Source organism: Oreochromis niloticus, linkage group LG11 (assembly GCF_001858045.2).
Source record: "Oreochromis niloticus isolate F11D_XX linkage group LG11, O_niloticus_UMD_NMBU, whole genome shotgun sequence".
Lineage (NCBI taxonomy): Eukaryota > Metazoa > Chordata > Actinopteri > Cichliformes > Cichlidae > Oreochromis > Oreochromis niloticus.
In genome coordinates, this window is record NC_031976.2 from 19957811 (window position 1) to 19981498 (window position 23688).

Below are 23688 nucleotides of genomic sequence, written 5' to 3' on the forward strand. Positions count from 1 at the left end.
GAGACGCACAAGTCACGTGTAATTATGGAGAGACAGCAATGCCGCGCACCCTGTGGGGATTTAACGAGGAGCTCTATCTGGAAAATTAGGACCAATACTTGGAAAACCAGACTATGTTGGGACCAGTAAAAGAGACAGACGAAAGACATAACTACTACAGTAAGGGCTCAGATAATGCGTCTGTGTGCGTGGTGTTCTGTCCGTCTCTGACGCACATGCTGATGTCAGAAGCTCTCAGACAAAAGGAGTCTTGTGATGGTGAATTGCTGGCTCTGCGGCAGTTTCTATCAGAAACACCCCCCCTCCTTCCCTTCCCAACCCCTTCTGTTACACACCAGCTAACTATCTGACCATTCTCTGAGCTGCTCTTATGGACGGGTTTCCAGCATAGTACAAAGTTGCCTGTGGTGGCTAACACAGCGTTATAGTGCCTCCTATGGGAACTACTCTAGTCAGAGAGTCACAGTTTTTGGAGGTCTGTATACCTTTGCTAGACCTGTGCATGCAACATATGAATATAAGGAGAAATGACAGGAAAAAAAAAAAACTTCTACGCTTCTTCTTTTGGGTTAATTTTGTGATTCCCACCTCTGATTGCAAATTAATGTATTTCTACACCTACAGTATTTTTCCCTAGTCGTGAAGTGTCTGTAACCTCGGAGCGTTATTCCCTCAGTTTGGTCTTTTCCACACACAAAAGTTCAAGAGAACTAAAGTCGATCAAGAGCTGCAAGAATTTGTATTTTGTAGAAGAGGGTTAAACTGTAAAAATAAAAACTCCTTCGAGGATACCATTGTTCACATTTTGGATAAAGTAGACAGATGGTTTGAAAGAGGAGTGAAAGAAGCCATCTATGTCCACTGTGAACGACCATCCTTGAACAGAGGTGGTGGCTTGCAACATGAACCACTGCCACCTACAATCCAGTTTTGAGATCTCTTCCCAGGCACCTTAACGCCCACTCACATCTTGCATCAATTGATCTCAATAAGTCACATGATTGTTTCACCCGAAACCTGTGCTGATAATGACCCCACACCCTTTTCCACACCTTGGCTCATGTGATGAGACACATGATCAACAGTGGGCCAACAACCTTCTTAAGGGACCTTCTTAACTCCCACTAGGGCCTAAATACCTCTCCACCATTTGGTCTGAGGAACGAAAACAAAAAACACAAGGAGAAACTAACAACAGGTCAGTAATATGATTTGGTATAAAAAAAGAGCCTCTTAGAAAGGTAGAGGTTCATCTGCCATGGAAATGATTGCACGGGCTCAGGAACACTTCCAGAAATCTTTGTCTAAGAACACAGTTCACCATGCCGTCCACAAGTGCAGGTTAAAGCTCTTTCATGCATATGTGCAGATGATCTACAAACACTGCTGTCTTTTAAGATGGACTGATACAAACTGGAAAAGAGTCCAGTAGTTAGATAAATCAAAATTCAAAATTCTTTTTGAAAACACAAATGGACACCATGTCCTTTAAAATAAAGAGGAGAGCGATAATCTAGCTTGTTGTCAGTGCTCAGCCTGCATCTCTGAAGGTATGGCAGTTTGCACATGCGAAAAGGGACCATCAACGCTGAAAGGTATATATAGGTTTTAGGGTAACATGTTCCCAATCAGATGATGGGGTTTTTTCCCCCCCAGGATAGGCCTTACATACTTACATAAAGACACTCTTAAAAAAATAAAAAAATAAAAGATCTTTACAAGCAACAGTGATACCATTTTTCAGAAAACTGATTGAGTAGACGGTTATTTCATACCTGCTGATCTCTAATTTGGAACAGGCTACATCCACACGTACACAGGTATTTTTGAAAAAGGAGATTTTCCGTTTCCGTTGAAAAAAAAAAAAAAAAGTCCACATGTGCAGTTTTGAAAAAAAATATCTCCGTCCACATGTAAACGCTAAAAACGAAATGTTGGCCAATCAGAAGTCTAGAAGCCCGGGAGGGAAAGACTAAACAGGGTTTTGTGCCCTCAAAAAACCTGAAGCACTTCTGAAAAGTTTTTGTTTTTCTGGAACGGCAGATAATTTTGTGTTACTTTTCAAGTGCCTTCATCATTTCAAATGTTAATAACTAAAGACAGTATTTTGGCTGCTGTGTAGACTCACAACTTAGAAATGAACAAAATGCATACAGCATAAATAAATTTAATTAAAAAAAATTTAATTTATTCAAAACCGACATCAGGATTTGGGTTGTGAGAGCGTCTGTGTTGAATGTAGAAGCCACATCCGAAGTTCACTCTGATGCCTCTGTCTTTCTAAATGGAGGGACAATAACTGCGTGTATATGTAAGCGTGGAAAAACTGCAAATATTAAGATTAACAGCAACAGTATTTTGTCTATATCCGCCATTGTATAAATTTATTTCATGTAAACAATAACGTGTCACACAGCATGACGTCAAAAACAGCGTACACCTTTGACGTTGCGTGAGTAAATCTCAGTTTTCCTCGTCCACACCTAAACGCAAAAACTGAGTTTTCGAAAATCTCCACCCTGCCAGGAGTTTTTAAAAATGTCAGTTTTCAGTGAACCAAAACGCCATTTACATGTGGATGAAAGGCCCAAACGCATAGAAAAATCTGCGTTTTCAAAAATATCCGTGTACGTCTGGACGTAGCCATAATCTGTGCTGGTTAGGTCCGCATCATAAGTAACCATAGCGAACTATCCTGGAAATAAGTGAACCACCTCCATAATACTGAAAACTCAGGACTAAACTTGAGGGAACCTTTAACAGTCCAAATCCTGCTTCGTTGTACAGATCTCTGGTAGCAGGAGTCACATCATGACAGATTACACACTTCAGAGTTTTTTCTAAGGGGTCTCAGTTCTCAAGTATGATTGCTCCATTTGCACCCCCACCCCAAAAAACATTTCACAAGCGGCCCCAAACATTATGATCACTGCATTTTCATGCTCACCATACAGCGTGCAGGCATGCGTCTGCAGACTGCTGAGCAGGTCTTTGTTGCCTCGAGAAGCAGCGGCCTGGATGGAAAGGATGAGCTGCGCAGACAGCATTGGGTTACGGTGGCCCAACTGGGACAACTGCACAGGAAGAGATGCCAACCAGCGAGACAGCACCTTGCTCCTTCAGAGAGACACAAAAAGGGCATGTTAACCCAAGGCCACCACATCAAGGCCTGATGTTATTACACAACTGTTACAGTTCTTACATCTGAGCACAAGTTAATGTGACCACCAAAGTGAGACAGATTTATTTTTACACTACATTTTGTTTACGAGCAAAAATAAAACTATTCAGGGAAGGCACAGATGTGATAATGGGTAGTTTTGATTTTGTTCTTTGTAGTTCGGGACAGTTACGAAACAATTACATGAGAAAAGCATAATTTCATGTGGACTGTGCAACACATGATCATCATAAATCTTCTACAATCTTTTATTCGGAAGAAGTCAAATGGATAGTCTGAAACTCAGAAACAACGCAGCTATAGGGGAGGACTGTGGTATATGTGCAGTGCTTCACAGTTTAATAATTACGCCACGTTTTAGATGTGTTAAGAGGGATATGAGTTTATTTTTGCTGTGGTAACGGTTACATGATTTTGCTGTAGGGCCATATAAACATAAAATCAATCAATTCCGACCTCCACAGAATCAGCTAGAATATTTAATAAAGGCATGAAAAACTTTACTATCACAATAAGACATTTTTTTCCTATTTACAGGCCCTTAAAGTACACAGGGTAAATGTGACTATTTTTTTATTCATGTTATTTTTTCTAGTATTTTTTGGAGCTCTTATAACTTCTAGAGCACAAAAGATATCCTAGTGGAATTTCCAGGGCTGAAAAATTATTTTAAACTCTCTTAAACTCTTTAAATCAAATCCATTTTACACGCACTTCAGTGCCGCAATCTAAAGCCAGAATTTGGTTCTTGTTCAGTACAGTTTTTTTTCTATGACCATCAGTGAGCATCAATATCACGGGATATATCAAAGTTCAGCAGCAGAACTGCACCAATTTACTGGCTTTGATGTGGAGTAACAAGCATTGGTACTCTAGATGTTTTATCTGTTTGCCGATTTACTGGAGAAAACTTCAAAAAGACAATTTTGGGCAAACGGCATATTAAAGCTCTACTTTTCACCTACATGTTTTCTTCTTAGTCAAAATAACCTGTAATATAATTAACATTATAACACTCTTATAACAGTTTTCCCTGAAATTTGAGCCTGGATCACAGAGGGTCAGGGGATACTCTCCTTGCATTTGTTGCTTTACTGCCTATTCAGCTTGGGACTATTTTCTTTTGGCATGTCCCCTTTACTCACTTTACTAAGCTGCTGTCACCTCATAGTCCTGATCCGGAGACCCTCCAGAGGCTTTGATTGATTTTACATGGAATGACCCGTATACAAGAACTCTAAATCAGCAGCTAACAAAATGTGAGCTGGGACAACTGCTTGGGCATAAAGTCATTGCAGGGGATGCCTGAATGATGAAGAAGAAACTACTTTCAACTGCTTCCTTAATCATAAGTGGGTGCTACAGCAGGTAGCTCTGTGTATTCAATTTAAAATATATTTTTCCTTAAAAGAGATTTTTGTCCCGTCCCGGCAGAGAACCAGGAATCTTTTGCTTGTTTGGCCAAAGTGTAAACTACTAAATTATGAGGAAAAATATGACAAAAAACTAAAATGAATGATTATTTATGCTGATGCTATCATCCTGTCTTCTATATCTCCATGCCATGCCATGTGATGTATGAACTTTTGGCTTCTAAAGTGGAAAACTTAAAGAAACAGCTGTTCAAAAATCCTACATGTTAAGAACAAGTTACCTGGTTAGGTGTGCATGCCCTTGCTCCTGCAGGTAGAGCTTGCTGTAGAACGACAGCAGCAGAGATCGTGTCTGCAGAGGGAGGTTTCTTTGCTTGTAGTAGATATACACTGCTGCCAACAGGTCCTCTGTCACTGCTGCACAAACATGCACATATGACAGAGTTAAAACAGCTCAACATTCAAACATATACACATATATATATACACACACGCTTACTTTTGCTTCTTTGTGTGAGGACCATCTTCCACACGGTACCCAGCAGCATTTGCAGCTGCCTGTAGCTCAGCTTCACTCCGCTCCCCAGAGTGTCTCGGACAAATGTCCTCAGTGGTGTCAGCCAGTCTGCATCTGCCTCTTGGCCAACGCCCTGCTTTTGACTAAGGGACACCATCACCTGGCAGAGTGTGATGTTGAGGGCAAGAGGATCCACAGTCGGAGCAGGAAGGGCTGCTGTCTGTTTGCTCCTGAAGAGTGGAGAGTGAGATGAGGACAATCTTAGCTAGTCTGAATTTCATACACAGTAAATAACCACCAGTAGAGGATCAGACTGTATTGGCTGCTTAAATCTTTTACAATTTTTAAAAGGAAGAACTCAAAACTTACAGTTTAGAGCTATGCACAAACACATAGGGAAAAAAAAAGAGAGAAAAAGAAGGGAAAAAAACAACCAAAACTTTACAAAAAAAGCAAAAATGTATCAATTTAAAATCAAAGTTCTTAAATAAATGACAGTCAGCCTTCAACAAGTCAGCATCTATTATCCATTCAACTCTCAAAATATATACTGAGTGATTGACAAAAGGAAATATGGCAAAAAAATACAAATTTGTAATAATACAAATGTAAATAAAAGAAGATGTGAATTTAAATATTTTGAGAAATGTAAACATTTTAAGCATATCATGTTTGTGTTCCTCATCAGTGCCTTTGACGGCAGATTGTTAAGCTTCCCTGCATCTTATCACAAGCTGTGAGTCAAGAAAAAAGTGTGAAACAGGCAGAGGCAAAGTGTAATGTGCTGCATCCTTGGGCAATGAGCTGTTTTAAAGAAACGACAATTAAACACTGATCCACTGCAACGTAGAAGTGGTCAAAAATTTCAAAAGCTTCCTTAAAAAAAAAAAAAAATTTAACATCTAACTTATTTATTAACGACATCAAATCTAATGTCGTTAATAAATAATTAGGCAACATTGCGGCGCAGTGGTTACAGCTGTCCCCACAGGTTAAGAGAACTCACCTGCCACACAGAAAGTAGGTTCTGGGTTTAAACCCCTGTGTGGTTTCTTTGCTCTCGTACTCACACAGCACTTTTCTACTCAGTTGATCACTCATAGCACTTTCTTACTGCAAGTCTCACTCACCCAATCACACACATCTATGCCTAAGCACTCTCACATTCACTCATACTCCAACTGATTCACCGCGGCAACTCGAGGATACTTTATCATTTACAATTTGAACTGACCTTCTGATTGGTAGACAGCCGACTCTACCACCTAAGGCCTGATTTAGACTTCTGTGTTGAATCTTTGTAGAGCCTACAATGTGATCTACATAGTGGCTGACATGGTCATGACCCAGTATTTTTATACACCAGCTGACAGAAAAAAATAAATGTTGGGACTTTTTTCTCTCCTGGCCTGTTCTTTGTTGTGGTCAGATTTCTCTGGGCAAACATATTTGTCCCTCTAGACTTTTTTGTACATTCTCTCACGTCCATTCTGATAGTTTCCAGTAATTTGCTGATATTTGTGAGTCCTTACAGTGATGCTAGGGTTATTATTCCTTATAAACAGGCAATGATTTTTAAATCCAAAAACTGTAGTAAAAAGTAGCCACAAATGCACAGGAGGAAATAACAGTACTGAACAGGCCAATCACAGTAGCTGCAGGCTGCAACAAACTGGCGTGTAGTTACATTTCTAGCAAGATGTACGTCAGGTTATGCCGTACGGTTTCAGATGGGTTTGCAGTTATGGCGTAGCTACGGAGTAAATTTCCAGCTGAAGCATAAGCCACAGTCTCCCTGGGTACTCCAACTTCCTTCCAGAGTCCAGAGAAAATCGACTGTAGGCATAAATTTCAATAGTTGTCTGCCTTTCTGTGTCAGCCAATCAACAGGCTGCTGACCGGTCCAGGATGTACACTGGCTGTCTTTACACTGGTTGCCATTCCCTTTTAGAATTCATTTTAAAATTTTATTGTTTGCTTTTAAAGTTTTAAATGGCCTGGCTCCTACTTACCTGTCAGACCTTCTACACCTATACACTCCACAAAGGTCTCTCAGATCAACTGACAAGTCACTCCTTGCTGTGCCCATGTCGAGACTGAAACACCGGGGGGGACAGAGCTTTCGCTGTTGTGGCCCCCAAATTATGGAATAAGTTGCCCTTCCATATTAGGCTGGCCCCAACACTTGAAATGTTCAAATCACTTTGAAAAATACACCTTTTTTCCAAGGCTTTTTCGAAGTAGCACCAGAGTCAGCTTTTAGTCAGTTTTAGGTCACTCTTAGTCATTTTATTTCTATTTTGTTAATTTTATTCCTTGTATATTTTATTGTCTATTTTATTCATGTTTTAATATTTAATATATACTGATTTATTTTTATCTTCTTTTTTTCATTTATGTATTTATTTTATTGTTATTTATATATACTTCTTTGTCTGCTTAATGTATGTTTTTTTAACTGTTATCTCTGTTTTTTATTACTGGAAAGGACTTTGGTCAATTATGTTGTTTTTAAACTGCTCTATAAATAAAGTTGGATTGGACTGGATTGGATTGGATGTACCCCACTTCTCGCCCTATGACAGCTACGCATTAATAAAAACACCAAAGATAAAAAGAATGCCAACAACGAACTTTCTTACCTTTTGAGATCAACTTTCTTTTTATGTCTGGGTGTATCCCGGCTCCCGTAGGGAAAGTTTTTAATGAAGTGCTGCTTAAAATCTCCCAGGTATTCTTTACGGAACCACGCATCCTAAAGAAAACGAAAATGTCCGTGAAGTTGATCAAACATTTACATTATAATAAAATTAAAAAAGAAAAGACATGCAAGTCACATCTCACCAGTGCATTCTGGTTCTCCCGCTGTGGGGCCAGTTTTCTCAGCAATTGCAGAATAGACAAGACCTGGAACATTACTGACATGGCATCTGGAGTGAGCAGGTGGGCCCCCTCTGTGTTATTCCACGGGGTGTCATTGGTGCTGGCCTCGACCCACACTTCCAGCAGGAGAGGCACAAGAGTAGCTGCAAACTTTTGAACAGTCTCAGCTGAGTCTAGACCCTCACTTACTGTAGCTCCTGGATCCTGCTCAGGTCTGCACAGTGAAAGAATTTAAAAAACAAATGAAAAAAAACAAACAAAAACGCTTAAATTGAACTATTTCTGGACAGCTACTAAAGTCAGAGATTTCATACCTAAGTTTAAAGGTGGAGTGTGGAGTTGGTTTGGCCCCAGAATGTTCATAAATCTTAACTCCAACCTTGCTGTACGGTAGCTCTTCCCAGTTGAGATGAAGAGGTGTAAATCGACCCTCTCCGCTAGAACCAAAAACTCCTTCAGTTGGGACAGACATATCGCTTTCCTCCATGGGTCTTTCCTCAACAACTGCCTGGAGAAAGCGCCCAAGCCTGAGATAAAGGTGCAACAAACAGGAAGATTGGCATTCAGAGTTATTAACTTAGATTTTTCTTGATTGTGTTTACATGCAGCTTCCATACCTGAGAAGCACAGAGAGCCGCCACTGCTGGCTCGTCACAGCCCTGTCAGGGTTGATGGACAGCGCCCAGGTCCAAGCCTTGGAGTCTGAAGCTTTTTTGGCTCCTCCGCTGTTCTGTCTGTGAGAGATCATCTCTAGGAAGTTAGTGAGGAGAACTGCAGGCCGTGCAGCTAGCAGAGCAGGGTAGTGCTCCAGGAACACGTCGAGGACATTTATGGCATCCTCCTGGATTCCTTTCTCGATGTGCGTCATGGCACAAGACAAATGAGCACTGAGGAGGGGGAAAAACGGAGCCACGCGTTCTGCAGGCACACACTGTGCAATGTACCTGTAAGCAAGTTAAAACAAGTTTGTTTACTTTAGATATATTTAAACAAAGAAAAAAATGTGTTTGTTGTATTTTTGACATGCTTGTCTAACCTGAGCACACGTGCAGCTGCCACACGAACATTGTGATCCTTGTCTGTTAAAACAGCTGCCACTTCAGAAAGCAAGCGTGAAAGATGCTGCTCTAACAAAGAGGGACTGATGGACAGCAACTCTTTCAAACCTAACAAGGCACTGTGTTTCACATTGGCATTGTAATGGTGCAGCTGAGACAGGAGGTCCTGTGGAAGGAGGGAAAAAAAATGAGATAAATTTGTTGCTGTTGTTCTTCTTCGTTTGGCTGCTCCCTTTAAGGGTTACCACAGTGGATCATATGCCTCCTCACAGCAAATGTCTCCAAACCATAGATCACAGCACTCTTGCAGCTTTTCTTCAGTCAAAAAAATCACACGAGACTCATCTCCATCCACTCAACCCTGCATGCACTCTTTTCTTCACATCTCATGTACACTGTCGGTTGCTTTGCATGTCTAACGCCAGGTATTTAAACTCATCCACCTTCACAACCTCTAATCCTTGCATCTTCGCCTTTCCACCTGTCTCACTCTCATTCACACACATGTATTCTGTCTTGAATTTACTGACTTTCATTCCTCTTCCATCCACAACATATTTCTACTTGCTCTCTACTGTCACTATGGAAGAAGACAAACTTGTTATATTCAATGAAACAAGCTTATGGCATGTTTTTTTTAATTTGCTAAAATCTGAAAAGATCTCAGATCTTACATTAATACCGAGCTGTTTGTGTGTTGTGGGTCCACTCGTGTCTCTCTTTAGCTGCTCAGACAGATAGATCCCCTTGGACCGAAAGTTGGTGTTGGTGGCGTTATCAGCTCTGGGCTTCTTCTTTCCCACTTTTAGCTTCACCTTCTGGAAGTCATCCTGCCTCTTCTTCTTTTTGGCCTTCATCTCTGCAGTCTAGACTGCTGTCAGTGTAATGACATGCGGGAAGTGAATTAATGCACTAATTTTAATGACACATAAACCTATGGTAAATTGAACACGTATCAATAATAACATAATTTGTGTCAGGACCGTTAACATTGTTATTTTTACTCTTAATAGTACATTTTGATACTCAGCAGCACAGCTAGCTTGCTCTGCTAACTTGCCTATCATTTCCCTGCAACAGTTTTTAGCGGTAGTAGTTAATTGTACTCACCACAATAAAAATGTCTGCAGTCTAAAGTCGGAAATTTACACAGCATAAAACATTAATTTAAATTGTGTCTACCCGGCTAACGACTAAACATACACGCACATATACAAAGAAAATGATCTTTATTCGGTCTCGTGTGGCTACATTGGGTCCTTTGATTGTGTGTGTACATGGTCACAAAGACTGTGCGTTAGATGTGTGCACTTTAGCTGCTGCTCCTGCGGTGCTTATAATAAATTAAACCTCCAAACTGGGGCAAAGTGCGAGTTTATATCTGCTCGAGCGTCATCATGTGCGCAAACTTGAAATAAAATGAAAAACACAAGCCTTCTTTTCTTAGGTAATTTATTATTTCCCTTCAATTTTGCGCCTGGACGCTAATGCGGTGTGTAAAATAAACGCACCAAAAATAGCTGCCCTCGAAGATGCCTTGGAACAATTAACTTACTAGTTTATAATAAAATTGAAAGCACAAATAGATGAGAATAATTGTCATTTTGTTTCCTCTAAGAAAATAGATTAGGTCTTTCTGTGAAGCGCGGACACAAAATAGCTCTACAACATGTTTTGGTTTTGTTTTGTTTTTGGTTTTTTTAAACCGGCGAGTTCATCAGACTACAATCTTCTCCCGAAGCTCGGCTAGCGTTATATTCTCCTTTCACCTTGAGCTAGGAGGAACTCGCAGTTTGCACTTAAGTATCTCGTGTAAGTTTGATAATATAATACACTTGATTACGTTATGTGGATATCTATCCTATGTGGCGTTTGGGGTCGCTAAGATGTGTCTTACAATCACATTTTCTTTTCAAATAATTTATGTAAATTAAGGCTCGGCTTGTGGCCCTCCCACAGCTAACAGCGCTAACATTTGATGATTAAAGAAACGAGACGTCTTTAAATCTTTTTGTATTTAAAAAAAAACAAAAAACTACTACGCATTGAAATTTGTTTGGGCGATACTGCAGAAAATTGTGTTCCTGGTGATAATATTTAACTAAAAGACAACACTTTTGAGACTCCCCGTTTCGTTGTTGTTCCTGCATTCAAAAGATAATTATGAGCAAAATAGATATGAGTTACTTAAATACAAATATAAGATAATTAAGATGAGGATTTAACGACAGGTTTAAAACTGAGTTTTCAATATTACAAGATTTTTTTTAAGATGGCCCATTCTCCTTTTGTATTTGTAATACTTAGATTTATTTCCGCCTGCGCTGCTACTTTTCCACCAGTACTGTTGCTGTTCTGTTTCGTTGATAAAGTTATTAAATTCTGAAAAAAAGAATTTAAAAAGTATTGTCTGTAGTAACAATACTGCCCTTTGTTTTGAATGGCTAGCTCCTCGAAAGCACATGTAGATGGGGTGTAGCACGTTTCCCAAAACAAAGTTAACAACTCATTACCTGGCTGGATCAGAAAGTCGCAACTTAGAGAATATGTTATAAATTTATAAATTCTCCTTTTTGTTTTTTGCAATCAGATAAACATTATCAAACTCTACAGTACAGTACAGATTTGCATATTTTAAAAGTGTTGCATATCTTACAACATATAGTGTGATCCGAGGACGAGTGATTAACACATCAAGATTTGAGTATTCACCCTTGTGAAGTCCTCGTGATCTTATCACAATACTAATGCAGCCACCATATTATGGGGTGGCTTGTAGCTCAGGAGGGTAGAGGAGATCATCTACTCAGAAGGTTGATGGTTCAATCCTTGGCTGCTCCAATCTGCATGCCAGATAAGACAGTGAATCCCAAGTTGCTCTCAGATGCATTCATTGGAGTTATGTTGGACAGAAAGCAGGCATAGAAAAAAGTGCTGAATGGGTGAATGAGGTATGTTGTGTAAAAGAGCTTTGAGTGCTCGGGTAGAGTATTTATACTATTGTATCTGTATCTGTTTTATCCAACAAAATGAAGTTATCTCACTTCATTTATTTTTTGCTGAGATTGTATAAACATACAACACCTTCACTAAAACCTGCTAGAAATATTGCCATTAATTTTGTCAATTATTACTGATTACATGCAATTTGTTTATAACACAGCAGTTAACTGTGGTAAATTGTTGGAAATTGTGAAAATCGTGTATCTGGGCACAAATTCACATTTAACTATTACATTTACACTCAGCAACCTTTTTTTCTCAGTAAGAATATAAGCAGACTACAACCAGCTAGCAGCCAGTTAAGTCGAGTCCCCTCGAATTGTGCTCATTGACAAAGACTCTGAAGTGAAAGACTCTGAAAGAGTCTTTGTCAATGAGACATGTTGAGGCATGTTGCCAATCTGTCTGCATTTATAAATTAAATGGTAATTATTTTTAAAGCTTCAACAATTTATCTGAGAGTAACTGCCGTCAGTCCAAATAAGAGTGTGACTGTTTGCAGAAAGGTTTCCTTCTATCGGGCCTGTGCTGTCACCTTGTGGTCAAAAGTGGTTGTGGGTGTGCAACTCTGGGCAGCCATCTAGTCACCACAACTTGCAGAATGTGAAAATATTTAATACATTGTGTAGTGTTACATGCAGTGTTAGAGTTTTAGTTGTTTGGTTGGTTGGTTGTTTTGTAGTAGCTGCAATCAGGTTGCTCTCTATTTTTACTCTTGACCGAGCCATTACCTTGATCTGAATTAGGAGGTACTACTCTTCAGTCATGGAAAACCCATACTATGAAGCCCCTGGAGCAATGTTTTCATGCTGATGTCAATGCCACAGGAGGTTTGCAGTTATTGAGTCAACAGAGCACTGGTGGCTTTTACGAACTATCCATCTCCGCGATACTGCTCTGTAACTTTACATGGTCAGTGATTGTGGAATATCTATGAGGGAAGAAATTTCACAAACTGACTTTTCCAGTTGTGTTATAGTATATTCGGAGATGTTTTTGTCCATATAGTGTATCTTGGACTTAGCAAAACACAATTGTTACAATTGCCATTGGCTCACAATGCTGCTGATTCCATGTACCAGTTGATTCCCAAGAAATAGTTGGAAGAATGATCATATCACCTATTAAATTGCTACACAGCTTGTTGGTCCTCTTTAAAATATTGTTTCTCACATATAAGCGCTCGCATGGGCTTGATCCAAGTTATTTATCAGATCTCTTACAATCCCATGTCCCATACCGCTATGATCAGAAGCTTTTAGTAAATTAAAATTCCCAGTTCAGAGCTCTACTTTGCTCACCCTATCACTAAGGAAAAGCTCATCCACTTTTCAGAGAAAGCGCATTTCCGCCACTTGTATCTGGAGTCTCATTCTTTCACCTTTAAAAGAATTAACCCTAATAGTGTTAACAAAAAAATCAGACCTAGAGTAACAGATTTGTGGCATTTTTCAACACCGATGCTCCATCTAGTGACAGATGGCTGCGTAACAATTTAGCAGCATTGGGCATCACTTAAAATTTACATTTAGAACAATTAGATTAAACAACGAGTATGTTTAATATTGACTAGTGACACAGCGACAATTAGTCAACTGGTTGCACACATCCCTAGTTTTAACTGTGTAATTAATACTAGTATGTGTAATGATTTGATAACCAGGAATAAGACATCGTTTGTCTTGTAGTGACAACGCTGAGGAAATGGAGGATCAAAATTCAGGAAACCAGCCTCCACCACAAAGTGGGCCCCCAAATCCAAAGAAGAATCCAAAGGTAAGTGTCAGCCCTTGGCTCTACTTCAATGCCACATGAGCCCAAATGTGCAGTATCAAAAACCTAAAATAGGAAATGTGGGATTTCCTATAATTTCCCCCCATCCTCCCCAAATTTTGCTGTTGTGGTACCTGATGGAGTGCTGGGTGGCAGCACCCCTGAATTTGTGGGCTTCCAGCTTGCTCCTGTGCCTTCAGGCCTGCTTCATTTGCAGTCTTGTTATTGAAGACATTATTCACTGGCTCTGGCCTCACATCTGCGGCCTGTCAACCCTGTTGCGGTTTAAAGAGTTGTTGTTTTGTTTGTTTTTAACACTGGTTTTATTCACTTTGGTGTTCTGAATATATTCTAAAGTGAGATAAACTGGCTTGTCTTAAACGGTACCACATGGCAGGCCACTCATTTTTTACTACTGAGCGCTGTCACACTCAAAAGTGGTAATCACGGATCACTTGCTGATTCAAATTCTCGAGGACTTAAAGTCAATGGCGACATATCCAGTCCAATTTTTCCCTAAGAGACGTTGTTACATCACTGCTCAATTAAACGGCAGGTAGTGGACACATCACCGTTCTGTACAACCACTGTGCATGAGGTTAAAAACTCAACAGTTCATTATTTGCAACAGAAATTATGATCTGCCACCAGTGAACAAAGCTCCACTGGTGAAGTCAGTACTTTACAGCAGAGTACCCTCAGTGCTGGACTTTTACCTCCAAACCACACTCTCCTGGTGTTTATCAGTTACATGCAGTTACTTAAAATGCAAATTAGCTGCAAAACAGTAACTGCAGGAATTACAGTGAGTATTTACATTTTTGCTTAGATATTTAACTTCAATAATCTAAACTCGGTGTCTTCAATTTTTGGCTGCCTGTGTCTGTCTTATCTCCTTTTGCTTATCTTGAAGAAAGTTGTATGCCTGGAAATATGTTTTCTTTATTAGTAGGTATCCTCAAATGAAGTGGCGTCCACCTCAGCACCTGCCTCTAACGGGAACCGGCTCCATATTTCATACAGCTGACATCACTCTTATCATTGAAGGGGGTGTATGTTTAGTTGTTCCACAGGATTTCTGTTTGCTATTGTCTGTCAAGCTCAGATTTGGGGCTTTCAAACACATCACACTGACCACAGTGCACGGTGGTAGAAGAGCCTGCTCTCTTCTACCAGTTTCATTGTCAGATCGCTGAGGTCTTGACCTCGGCCTCCCTCAATGCGACCACTGTGGCAGGTGTAACAACCCAGTTTCTTCCCTGTAGTAACAAATTGTTGCTGGTCTACATTCTCACTTGGTGAGGATTTAGACACCGTTTATACACATTCCTGTGACTGTCACTGCTTGATGCAGGCGTCAAGGAGGATGAGAACGTAATGGTTGTGTGGCGGATCTGGACAAGGAGTTCAGTCCTCTGCTTAGTGTCATCCTGTCACTAATTTCCTGTGTGTCTCTCTCCTTCTCGTGGGTTTATTCCCTCTGCTGACAGAGAAGGCAGCTGCAGCATTCTGCTGATATAGGTAAGTCCTTTTACACATGGTGCCACTTCCAGTGTTGAGAGTTGAAGCCTGAGACCTTGGTTTCCGTGCTTCATGTCACGTGTGGTGGCATGTTCACCACTCAGTGAGGCTCACAACCTCAGAGATTTGAGGATGGGGGGTGATGAGTCTTATGTGGTGCAGTCTACTGTTTTGGTCTTTGGAGATCACTGCAAAAGTATTCACGCAAAACATTTCCTGCATAAAAGTTTCCGATTTGAAGTCCAGTTTTCGGCATGGTTTTTGGAAATTTTCTGAATAATTTTAATAACAATCCAACCCAGTCTCATTAAGATGTTGCTACACTGAAGAGCAGCACCATTAGCCTTAAAAGCGCACGTCACATGGCTTATGCTACCATGCATCTGCACTGGTTACTAATTAAGTTTTAATGCACTTGTTTCTTTTTAATACTGCTGAATGCAATATCAAATTTTTACCAGTTGCCTGTGTTACACTGGCTTGACTTGCATTCAACTGTTTTTTTTCTTAGACGTAAACTTTGCCTGCTTAGCAGAATTTTTTTTTTTTAAATTATGTGTTAATTTTGTCGTGCGTTTGCAAGAGGACTGCTTCGGTGATTGCAACACAGAAGTTACCGCTCTGCGGCTGCGCACGGTGAGAAGCAGTGCATCACAGGATGTGTTGTTCTGCTGCTCAGTTTGGGCCTAAATGGGGGTTAACTAAGAGCTCCTGTTATTTTGTTTTTGTTTGTTTTTTCTCCCAAGCTCACATGGGAAGTTTGGGTTGATCCATCCATGTAAAATTTGGAATAAATTCCAGTCCATTAAACATTGCAGGTTGTGAAACAGCACAGTGGTTGTTAATAACCAAAATAATTGCAATTTGTCTTTTACTAGTTCGCAGGACATAACTTGTTTTAGTTAAAAATTCAGCCTCTCTTGATGCTGACCACTATTATTTTTCCCAGTGTTTTCCAAGGGATCTTCTATCCATACTGTTCCCTCGCTCAACAAAATCTTGAAGGGCATCACAGACTGTGTGATCGGTAAGCAACAAAGGGATTTTCCTCACATCCATCTACTTTACCTCCTCTCCTTCTTGCATAAAGAAGTGAATAATGAATAATCATTGTGTCTGCAGGCCTTCAGTATGTGTGGGAGTACCGCAGCCCCAGTAAATCTGTCCCCCCACACTACCAGTGCAAACTGTGTGCCATGGCCAGCTTGCAGCATGACATTGTTGACCATGTGAAAGGCTGGAAACACTGCTATAGATACATGGTGAGTGTTGTCCGTTTCAAAGTCTGCACTGGAGGTTGCAGAATCATTTGCATTATTTTATTCTGCTTTTCACACAGAAAAAGACCCACCCTGACAAGATTACGCATGAGGAGGAAGATGCCGTGAAAGACCCTGCTATCAGAAAATCCATTAAAGAAGCTGCGGCGGAAGTTGAAAAGACTGAGGGGAGGGGACAAATCAAGGTGAGCGCTACACCTGTGATAGTCCAGCTTTTATGTTGCTTCACTGTAATGTGGGTCTGCTGAATTGGTGTGTTTGCTTTGGGATTTTTACTTTTCTCTTACTAGACACAAGTTCAAATTCAGTCTCCAAGCTACTGCCAGATAACTTCATATTTGTTTGGTCTTCCTAAAACTTTAACATTGCGGGTGGGGCTAAAAGTCTCCAATGTTTACATTCGAGGGGTGGGTGCACTTAACAATATCTTGGATTTGATCATTTTCTGTTCCCGTTATCACGTTTAGGTGATCCTCAGGGAGCCCTTTGACATTCCTGCTTTTAAAGGACTACGTAAGTTACTCTGCTCTGTTTGCATTCAATGTTTTTAAGTTCTCAAAAACTAAGATCAGCTTCTCAGTTTAAAAAATAAATAACAAAAATTTTTCCTACTTAGTTGGGGTTAAAGCTTAGCTTAGCATTTAACAAGACTAAAGGATTTCCATTCGTTCGCATTAGTTGTTAATTTCTCACATCCTTCCATCACAGGCTCTGCTATTCCTAAAGCCGGTCCTTCACCAGCTCCAGGAATGGGACAAATGGGGCCACCCTTTGGTGAGTTCTTTGTGATTGACATTAATTTTCTCAATGTGCATGAATATCTCTGTTCTATTAAAATAAAAATATGTGAATTGAAATGTAATAAACCTGTATCTCACAGGTCCCAGGTTCTCTGAATCAAGATTCCCAGGGGAGTTTCATCCTGATTATCCCGTAGATGAATTTGGGGAGTCCGGCTTTGGAGGCTACTCTTCCAGGGAAGACTTTTCTGACTCTGGTATGGATCGGGGAAATTTCATGGATAATATGGGTCGTGGTTCAGGCGGTGGAAGAGACAGCTACAGAAGGAGTGGACTGCTGGATGAACGTCCAAACAAAATGTATTCAGACGAGTACCAGGGCAACCGGATGGGTAGTAGCTTGATGGACAGACCAATGGACAGGCCAGGATTAATGGGGGCAGCTCCAGAATCTAGCAGCCTTCCCCATACTTTGCTCACATACCTGGTAGGTTTCTTACATTAGGTTTAAAGTCAGCATCTTTTTTTTTTTTTTTAATATTCATATTTATATTCAGAAAGTAATTTTACAAAATGTGTTTTTAGGATACTTTCAGGATAGAGAATGAGAGCGATGCCCAGCTGGTGCTGAAGGTGACGCAGAAACTAACAGATGTGCTGATGGAGTATCGACTCAGGAGTGTATCAGGGGTAAGGTGTTTTGAGTTGTTGCTTTTTTTTTTTTTTTTAAACAGTATCTATGCTAGAAATAATTTTGAAACCAAACACTAAAGATCAGCCTTTAAACCTTATTCGGCAAGCTGAGTACTAAAGTTATAATTTAATTATAACTGTTTCAGCTGTGTGCACTAGGTTTCCTTTGCTCTGAAAGGTTGAGCAAAAACAAATTTTCTTTTTCTGATGTTTCGCTTGTCCCTCAGATTAAAACATTTATTTTGTGGCATCCGTTTCCTCCTCAGGGGCCCAACAGCTTATCAATGAGTTCCACAAACTTCTCCTCTTCACCCCCTAGAATGCAAAGCAGTAGCAACCGATTCTCAGGTGGCCTCTCAGGTATACATGCACCTTCTCCCAGACTTCTTATGACGGATCCATGGCTCAAATACCAAGGACTGTTAAATGAAGGACTCCAAAGGAGTGTGTGAGGCATCATTCTTTGCTGTCCACTTTTTAATAGTTTGCTCTTTTTTTTACAGGTCCATCCCGGTACAATGACGGTCCACCCAGATATTACAAATAAGAGATGCAACAAGTCTGTCTTCTCATCTTTCTGTCCTACATGCACACGGGTCATTGCTGTCCAGATGTTGATTTCATGTACTTTTAAAAAAATATATATATATTTTCATGCACTGGGTTTTCCGTCTTTTGCTGTCCTTGTTTTAATTATGTTTACTTCTTCAGAATATGGCAAGATTTATAACTTGGAAGGATTTACATGTCTTCTGTTGTATCCAGCAACTTTACCTGATCATTTCAGTTTAAATTTCACAGCTATTAAAAGCTATTAATGGACATAAAGATGTGTTTCTGGTTGATTTCATGTTCCCCATCAAAGTATTTCCAGGTCCTAATGGATCCTCTAGGTTAGGAAGTTGTATTTGAGACCCTCCTTGGGCAGTATCGGACACAAATAACTAGCTTGATTGGTTTCTTTTTCATCTTGGGTGCAGGTTCTGAAAGTTCCATCTTCCATCCAACAGGGATTTTTTCCATTAGCAGTTGTATTTGGTGAATAAATAAACCAACAAAGTATTTCAGGATTTATTTTAAACAATACAAATGACTTACAAACAGGAACCAGGTATTAGAAATGCGGAATTATGTTTCATGCAAGAAATGTTGCCACAAACAGAACTGCAGTCAAAAACTTGAATGAAAAATAAAGCTTTGAACAGTGTCACACGGCTGTCCACATTAGAGCGCCGTCTAAAAATTGTCAAATTTATTTTGCCAAGATGTCCTCCATCTGCTTCATGGTAATGCAGGTCAGAAGCACCTTCGTTCCCAGAAAGTCTTTCCCGTGGAGCCTCTGAGCCAGCGCAGCAAGCTTCTTTGTCTTAAACTGAATCACCGCCTCACCGATGCCACTTCCCTCACTGTCGCGAAGTAACACAATGTTGTCCTTCTTTATTTTGTAATTGCTGAAAAGGCTTTTGATTTGATCTTTATCCACATCTGCCGGCATGTTTCTTATAAACAGGCAAGTCTTAGCTTCCAGGCCCATGTCCGCACCCAGTGACCCCTCAGGGGGAACAACTAGGCCAGATTTTCTCTTTAGATTTGGTTGTGTTCTTGGGTCTTTGGGCTTTAGATGATACTTGAGACATTTAAGATGCATTTTGCTCATCTTTTCTCTCATTGCCTCCTTTGTGATTGATGAGACCGTAATAGTATTGGAGCATACATGGCAGCCAGTGAGATTCATTGCATAGTCAAAATCTTCAGTTCGATTAAAAATGAGAAAAGCAGTGTCTGTTCTGTTGCCTTCTTTGTCGAGCAGATGCTGTACATTTTTGTGTGGAATGGTTGCACATCCAAACAACTCTTTTATTTCGGTCTTGGTCATTGTTTTGGGCAGATTGCTTACCATAACAATGTACTCCACAGCTGGAGTTCCTGACTCACTGTCGACTTTTAGCTTTTTTGGTCCATTAGTTAGCAGCCGGTTGACGGACTTCCTCTTGGGGCGCAGTACAGAAGCAGATTTTTGCCTGTGGTTTACACTTTCTTTAAGAGGGTACTGGTGGCGTATCTCCTCAACATCAACAGCATCTTCACATTCCTGCAGCGCGCTATTCCATATCTTCTCACATGCTCCACGAACATCCACGCAGAAGGGGCCCAGTGATTGCTGGTTAAACTTAAGAGCAGCACATGCATCCTGCATTGTAGCAAACTTCACAAGGCAGCCATGGTTTAATCCCAACCTCACATTTACTATGGCTTCCTGTACAGTCAGGCCTTTGAAAAAATGGCAGATATCATCTTTTGTGGTTGAGGGTGGCAGACCAAAGAGCCTGACGTAGCCTGGCTGCGAGTTTAGAGTTTGTTCTGGTGTCCTCTCCTCTTTCCCTACAGCAACAGGACTGTCTGCGATGATGACATCTCGTTGGTGGGTTGACTGAAGACCTTGAAGAACAGTACAAATCCCAAGAAGAAAGGCTGCACTGGGATCAAGAGATTGTGCATCTGAAGTCTGTATATCTGCAGTGCTGGGATGAACATTCTGTGCATTCACAGATAGATTTGAACTAGCAGGACTAACTGGGTATGTAGAAGAAGGTGAAAGACCTGCAGTATTATCGCGAGGCCTCGTATTTGAACACATGCGATTTACAGCTGCACGTGGTCGCAGTCTAACAGCATGCTGGGAGGCTTTCTTCTTCTCCTTTAAAACGGTCTCTAATCTGTGCTCCAGCTCTTCCATCTTGCTTATGTGCAGAGTCACCTTAGAGCCTTTGAGTACATTCCCAGTCTGCCGCATGGCCAGCTGGGCCTCTCTTTCTGTGTTGAATGCAATGAAGGCCTCTTGGAGCCTTCCTCCCACAATGCACACTCCACCATCAGGAATTCGAACAGAGCCAAAGAAAGCCCGAATATCTTCAATACCCGCCTTGGCATCCAGACCTTCCAGTCGCAGGATTATGGTCATTTTGTTGCTACCAGGTCACCAAGTTAAGAGACACCTTTTAAAAAAAAAAGTGAGAGAAAAGGAAAACGGGTGATATGAGCCAATATATGGGCTGTGTGTTAGCATACGACCACGAAACGCACATTCAGTAAGAACACGTGTCTTGCTGGAGGAAAGCAAAAGAGAAGGCGCAGGAAAAATGAGGAAAAACACGTTTTCTTCTTTCCTTGAAATCCGTACAAATACTCACCACAGCTGCTCACAACAGATACTCGTTAAAAGCTGGCATGGCGGGCGTTGTCACTGCTATAAACCCGACTAAACTTTTAGTCGTGGAACCATGCTTAAAATCTCTTTTGTCCCGCCTCTCCCACTTAACCCCTTACCCCATAGACTTTTTATAGACTTACCGCCACCTGCTGGAGGGGAGCGTAACTCCTGGGAGAACTGCATCACTGTACATCAAAAATAATCTGCATGACATTGCCCACAGCTCTCTTTTATCCAGTGTCCTAGTTGATTCAATACAATCATGTCCTGCGAGCCTAAACATATCCCCGTTTCTATTATTTTTTTTTTTCAAATAAAAACACAGCAAAAATGGTTTCAGCAAATGACTAAAGTGCAAATGATTAAATAAAAATAGTATTTTATCGATAAAAAACTGGGAAAAAACAAACAAACCTTGAGTGTTGGTTTCCCAAGCTAAGAATTGATCAGTCATGAATCTGAAAATGAGTAAGCTTCAGTTATTTACCTCAACTCTCTTTGTAAGGCTTGTGCATCTCCTAATCTGCTCTCCTGTTTTAAAGCATTTCACTTAAGTCTTTAGATTTTTAAAATCTTACTTGATCACTAAGTGTTGCGTTCCCTCCTCCCCTGAGGTCTATGCCGATATAGTAACATACGTACTTTGTGTAAGGAAGTGGAAATGCAAGATGCAGCTGCAGATTATGTTTCCTGTCAAAAGTCCCGTATGACTCAGACGTTAAAAAAATACTTGATGACCCAAACAAAAACAAGTAGTTACTACTTTGCAATAGGTGTATTTTCTAAAATCTTGCTCTTCTGAAAATCTGGTTAGATCTTCAGCTTGTTTTTATCAGTACCTAAAGCAATGGAGGTTTTCAATGTGCCTATTTGCAGTGAAATCGGTAAAAACAAACCTTATTTATTTTATTTTAAACTACCCGCTGTGGTGGCCCCTTGTGAATAAAGGAGCAGATGAAAGTAACTTTATATTATTTAGAAGAATGTAGGAGGCAAGTGTAAAAATTAAAGCTGAGTTTAAATACTTGAGGTAAAGAGAGGTAAAGAAGGGCGTCCAGACAGGGTGAAGTAGAGCAGCAAGTGTGAAAGGGGAGGTGTCAAGGTTTAGAAGACTGCAGTCAGACCTACTATGATTTATTGTACTCACAAACAGACAGGAGACCAGAGCTAAAGGTGTTAACGTGTTCACTGGGATGGATCGGACTAGACAGAATTCGAAACTTTTACATTTAAGTACACATTTAAATAAAGTTACATCTTATATATGAAGAAAATCCACTTTATGAATTTCTAATAGAGCTAAAATAATGGTCAGATTAATACTAATTGATTTCCCCTAAAATAAAAAAGTATTTTATATAGAAATATTTTTAATATTAATATTAAATTAATATTTAATTAATTTAACTGTTTTATTTCAGGTAGTTTTTTTTTTTAATCATTTGCGTCATTACGTCATCACGTCGCATAAAGCACTGTGGGTAAAAAAGGGAAGAACGTTGTTTACCATGGCGACGGAGACGCTACCGTTTCTCGTTATCAGACACAAAGTGCCTGTAACGTTGTTTATTTTAATGTACATCGACCTCCTGTGGTGCCAGCCGTTCACCATCCCCTTCAGGACCCCATCAGACTGCGGCGCGGAGGAGTTTTTCGATATTTCGAGTTTGTCGTGTGTGAGGTGCGGTCCAAATCAGCGGCGGAGCACAACAGGTCGGTTAACCTCACCATCATCACACCGCATCACCGGAATCGAGCAAACGACGCCACTTTGAAAATAAAAGTATCTTACCGCTGATCAAATAAAGTTTAAGTCTAACCACAAAGAAGCCAAAGTAAGCTAGGGTGCACGGTGCAAAAATAATGAGCTCAGGAGCTAGCACGCTGCTGAGATAAAGGGGAATGCACGGAGTCTGTTTGACGTTGAGTAAAGTTAGACAGCAGGTTTGAGCTGAAATATAAGTAATGCTGATCAAAGCTGATCACATGCAAATAATATTATTTCAAACAAGAGCACAAAGCAGCCAGCTGCGCTTGGAGAGCACAGGAGGACACAAACACTGCTTTCAGAGGCCTGCTTGCTGTAAGCCTTCTGACTTGTGATAATCTGAGAGGAAGCTAAATAGATGGCTCTTTTATAATTTATAAATGTACATTTTTCAAACTAATGATGGCTTCTAACATGAGTACTCCGTTTTGCCCCAGTTACCATTTGCTGTGTATTCTCAACTACTGTGGATTACTTTGATCATAAAGAAATCTTATTGCAAATTCAACCTTATTTTGTAACATATAGGTCTTCATTTTAGTTGTACTTTTTTTTCCTTCTTTCTTTTAGCTGCTCCCCTTAGGGGTCACCAAAGCAGATCATCTACCGCCATCTCACTGTATCCCTTGCATTCTCCTCTGTCACATCAATCCTGCATGTCCTCTCCCATCAATAACCTCTGTGGTC

General features: G+C 40.3%; 4 protein-coding genes across 10 annotated transcripts in view; 2 read left to right on the forward strand and 2 right to left on the reverse strand.

Annotated features, from left to right (window-relative positions):
• The window catches only part of tex10 (testis expressed 10), a 32268-nt gene that overhangs the window by 3928 nt on the left and 4652 nt on the right, over nucleotides 1-23688 (reverse strand). Inside the window, exons 1-10 of one of the 3 annotated variants that reach the window (XM_005472747.4) lie at nucleotides 10123-10308; nucleotides 9687-9883; nucleotides 8991-9178; nucleotides 8572-8898; nucleotides 8269-8481; nucleotides 7916-8168; nucleotides 7714-7826; nucleotides 5054-5301; nucleotides 4836-4971; nucleotides 2948-3117 (exon numbers count right to left, since the gene is read on the reverse strand). In XM_005472747.4, coding sequence (XP_005472804.1) covers nucleotides 2948-3117; nucleotides 4836-4971; nucleotides 5054-5301; nucleotides 7714-7826; nucleotides 7916-8168; nucleotides 8269-8481; nucleotides 8572-8898; nucleotides 8991-9178; nucleotides 9687-9869 — 1831 coding nt within the window. In that variant the 5' untranslated portion in view covers nucleotides 9870-9883; nucleotides 10123-10308. Of the gene's footprint in view, nucleotides 1-2947; nucleotides 3118-4835; nucleotides 4972-5053; nucleotides 5302-7713; nucleotides 7827-7915; nucleotides 8169-8268; nucleotides 8482-8571; nucleotides 8899-8990; nucleotides 9179-9686; nucleotides 9887-10122; nucleotides 10309-23688 lie in introns of those variants that run through there. The other 2 variants (XM_005472746.3, XM_025911482.1) reach the window with 2 other exon arrangements.
• Nucleotides 10681-18846, forward strand: si:ch211-197h24.6 (uncharacterized). Its single transcript, XM_003450928.5, has 12 exons — nucleotides 10681-10824; nucleotides 13704-13791; nucleotides 15279-15309; nucleotides 16259-16336; nucleotides 16432-16571; nucleotides 16649-16774; nucleotides 17057-17102; nucleotides 17298-17363; nucleotides 17470-17816; nucleotides 17915-18019; nucleotides 18289-18382; nucleotides 18526-18846. Exons 2-12 carry the CDS (start codon nucleotides 13720-13722, stop codon nucleotides 18567-18569), a joined length of 1149 nt encoding a protein of 382 aa, XP_003450976.1. The 5' UTR covers nucleotides 10681-10824; nucleotides 13704-13719; the 3' UTR covers nucleotides 18570-18846.
• Nucleotides 19080-21866, reverse strand: rbm12ba (RNA binding motif protein 12Ba). Of its 4 annotated transcripts, none has more exons than XM_019364503.2 (2): nucleotides 21812-21866; nucleotides 19080-21018 (listed from the first exon to the last, which is right to left on the reverse strand). In XM_019364503.2, exon 2 carries the CDS (start codon nucleotides 20982-20984, stop codon nucleotides 19275-19277), a length of 1710 nt encoding a protein of 569 aa, XP_019220048.1. In that variant the 5' UTR covers nucleotides 20985-21018; nucleotides 21812-21866; the 3' UTR covers nucleotides 19080-19274. The 4 variants fall into 4 exon arrangements, with proteins under 4 accessions (XP_019220048.1, XP_019220049.1, XP_013130299.1 ...); XM_019364504.2 differs by lacking the exon at nucleotides 21812-21866 and adding an exon at nucleotides 21648-21672; XM_013274845.3 differs by lacking the exon at nucleotides 21812-21866 and adding an exon at nucleotides 21374-21607.
• The window catches only part of tmem67 (transmembrane protein 67), a 16924-nt gene continuing 15926 nt past the window's right edge, over nucleotides 22691-23688 (forward strand). For both annotated transcript variants that reach the window (XM_005472742.4, XM_005472743.4), the window contains exon 1: nucleotides 22691-22946. In XM_005472742.4, coding sequence (XP_005472799.1) covers nucleotides 22742-22946 — 205 coding nt within the window. In that variant the 5' untranslated portion in view covers nucleotides 22691-22741. The remainder of the gene's footprint in view (nucleotides 22947-23688) is intronic.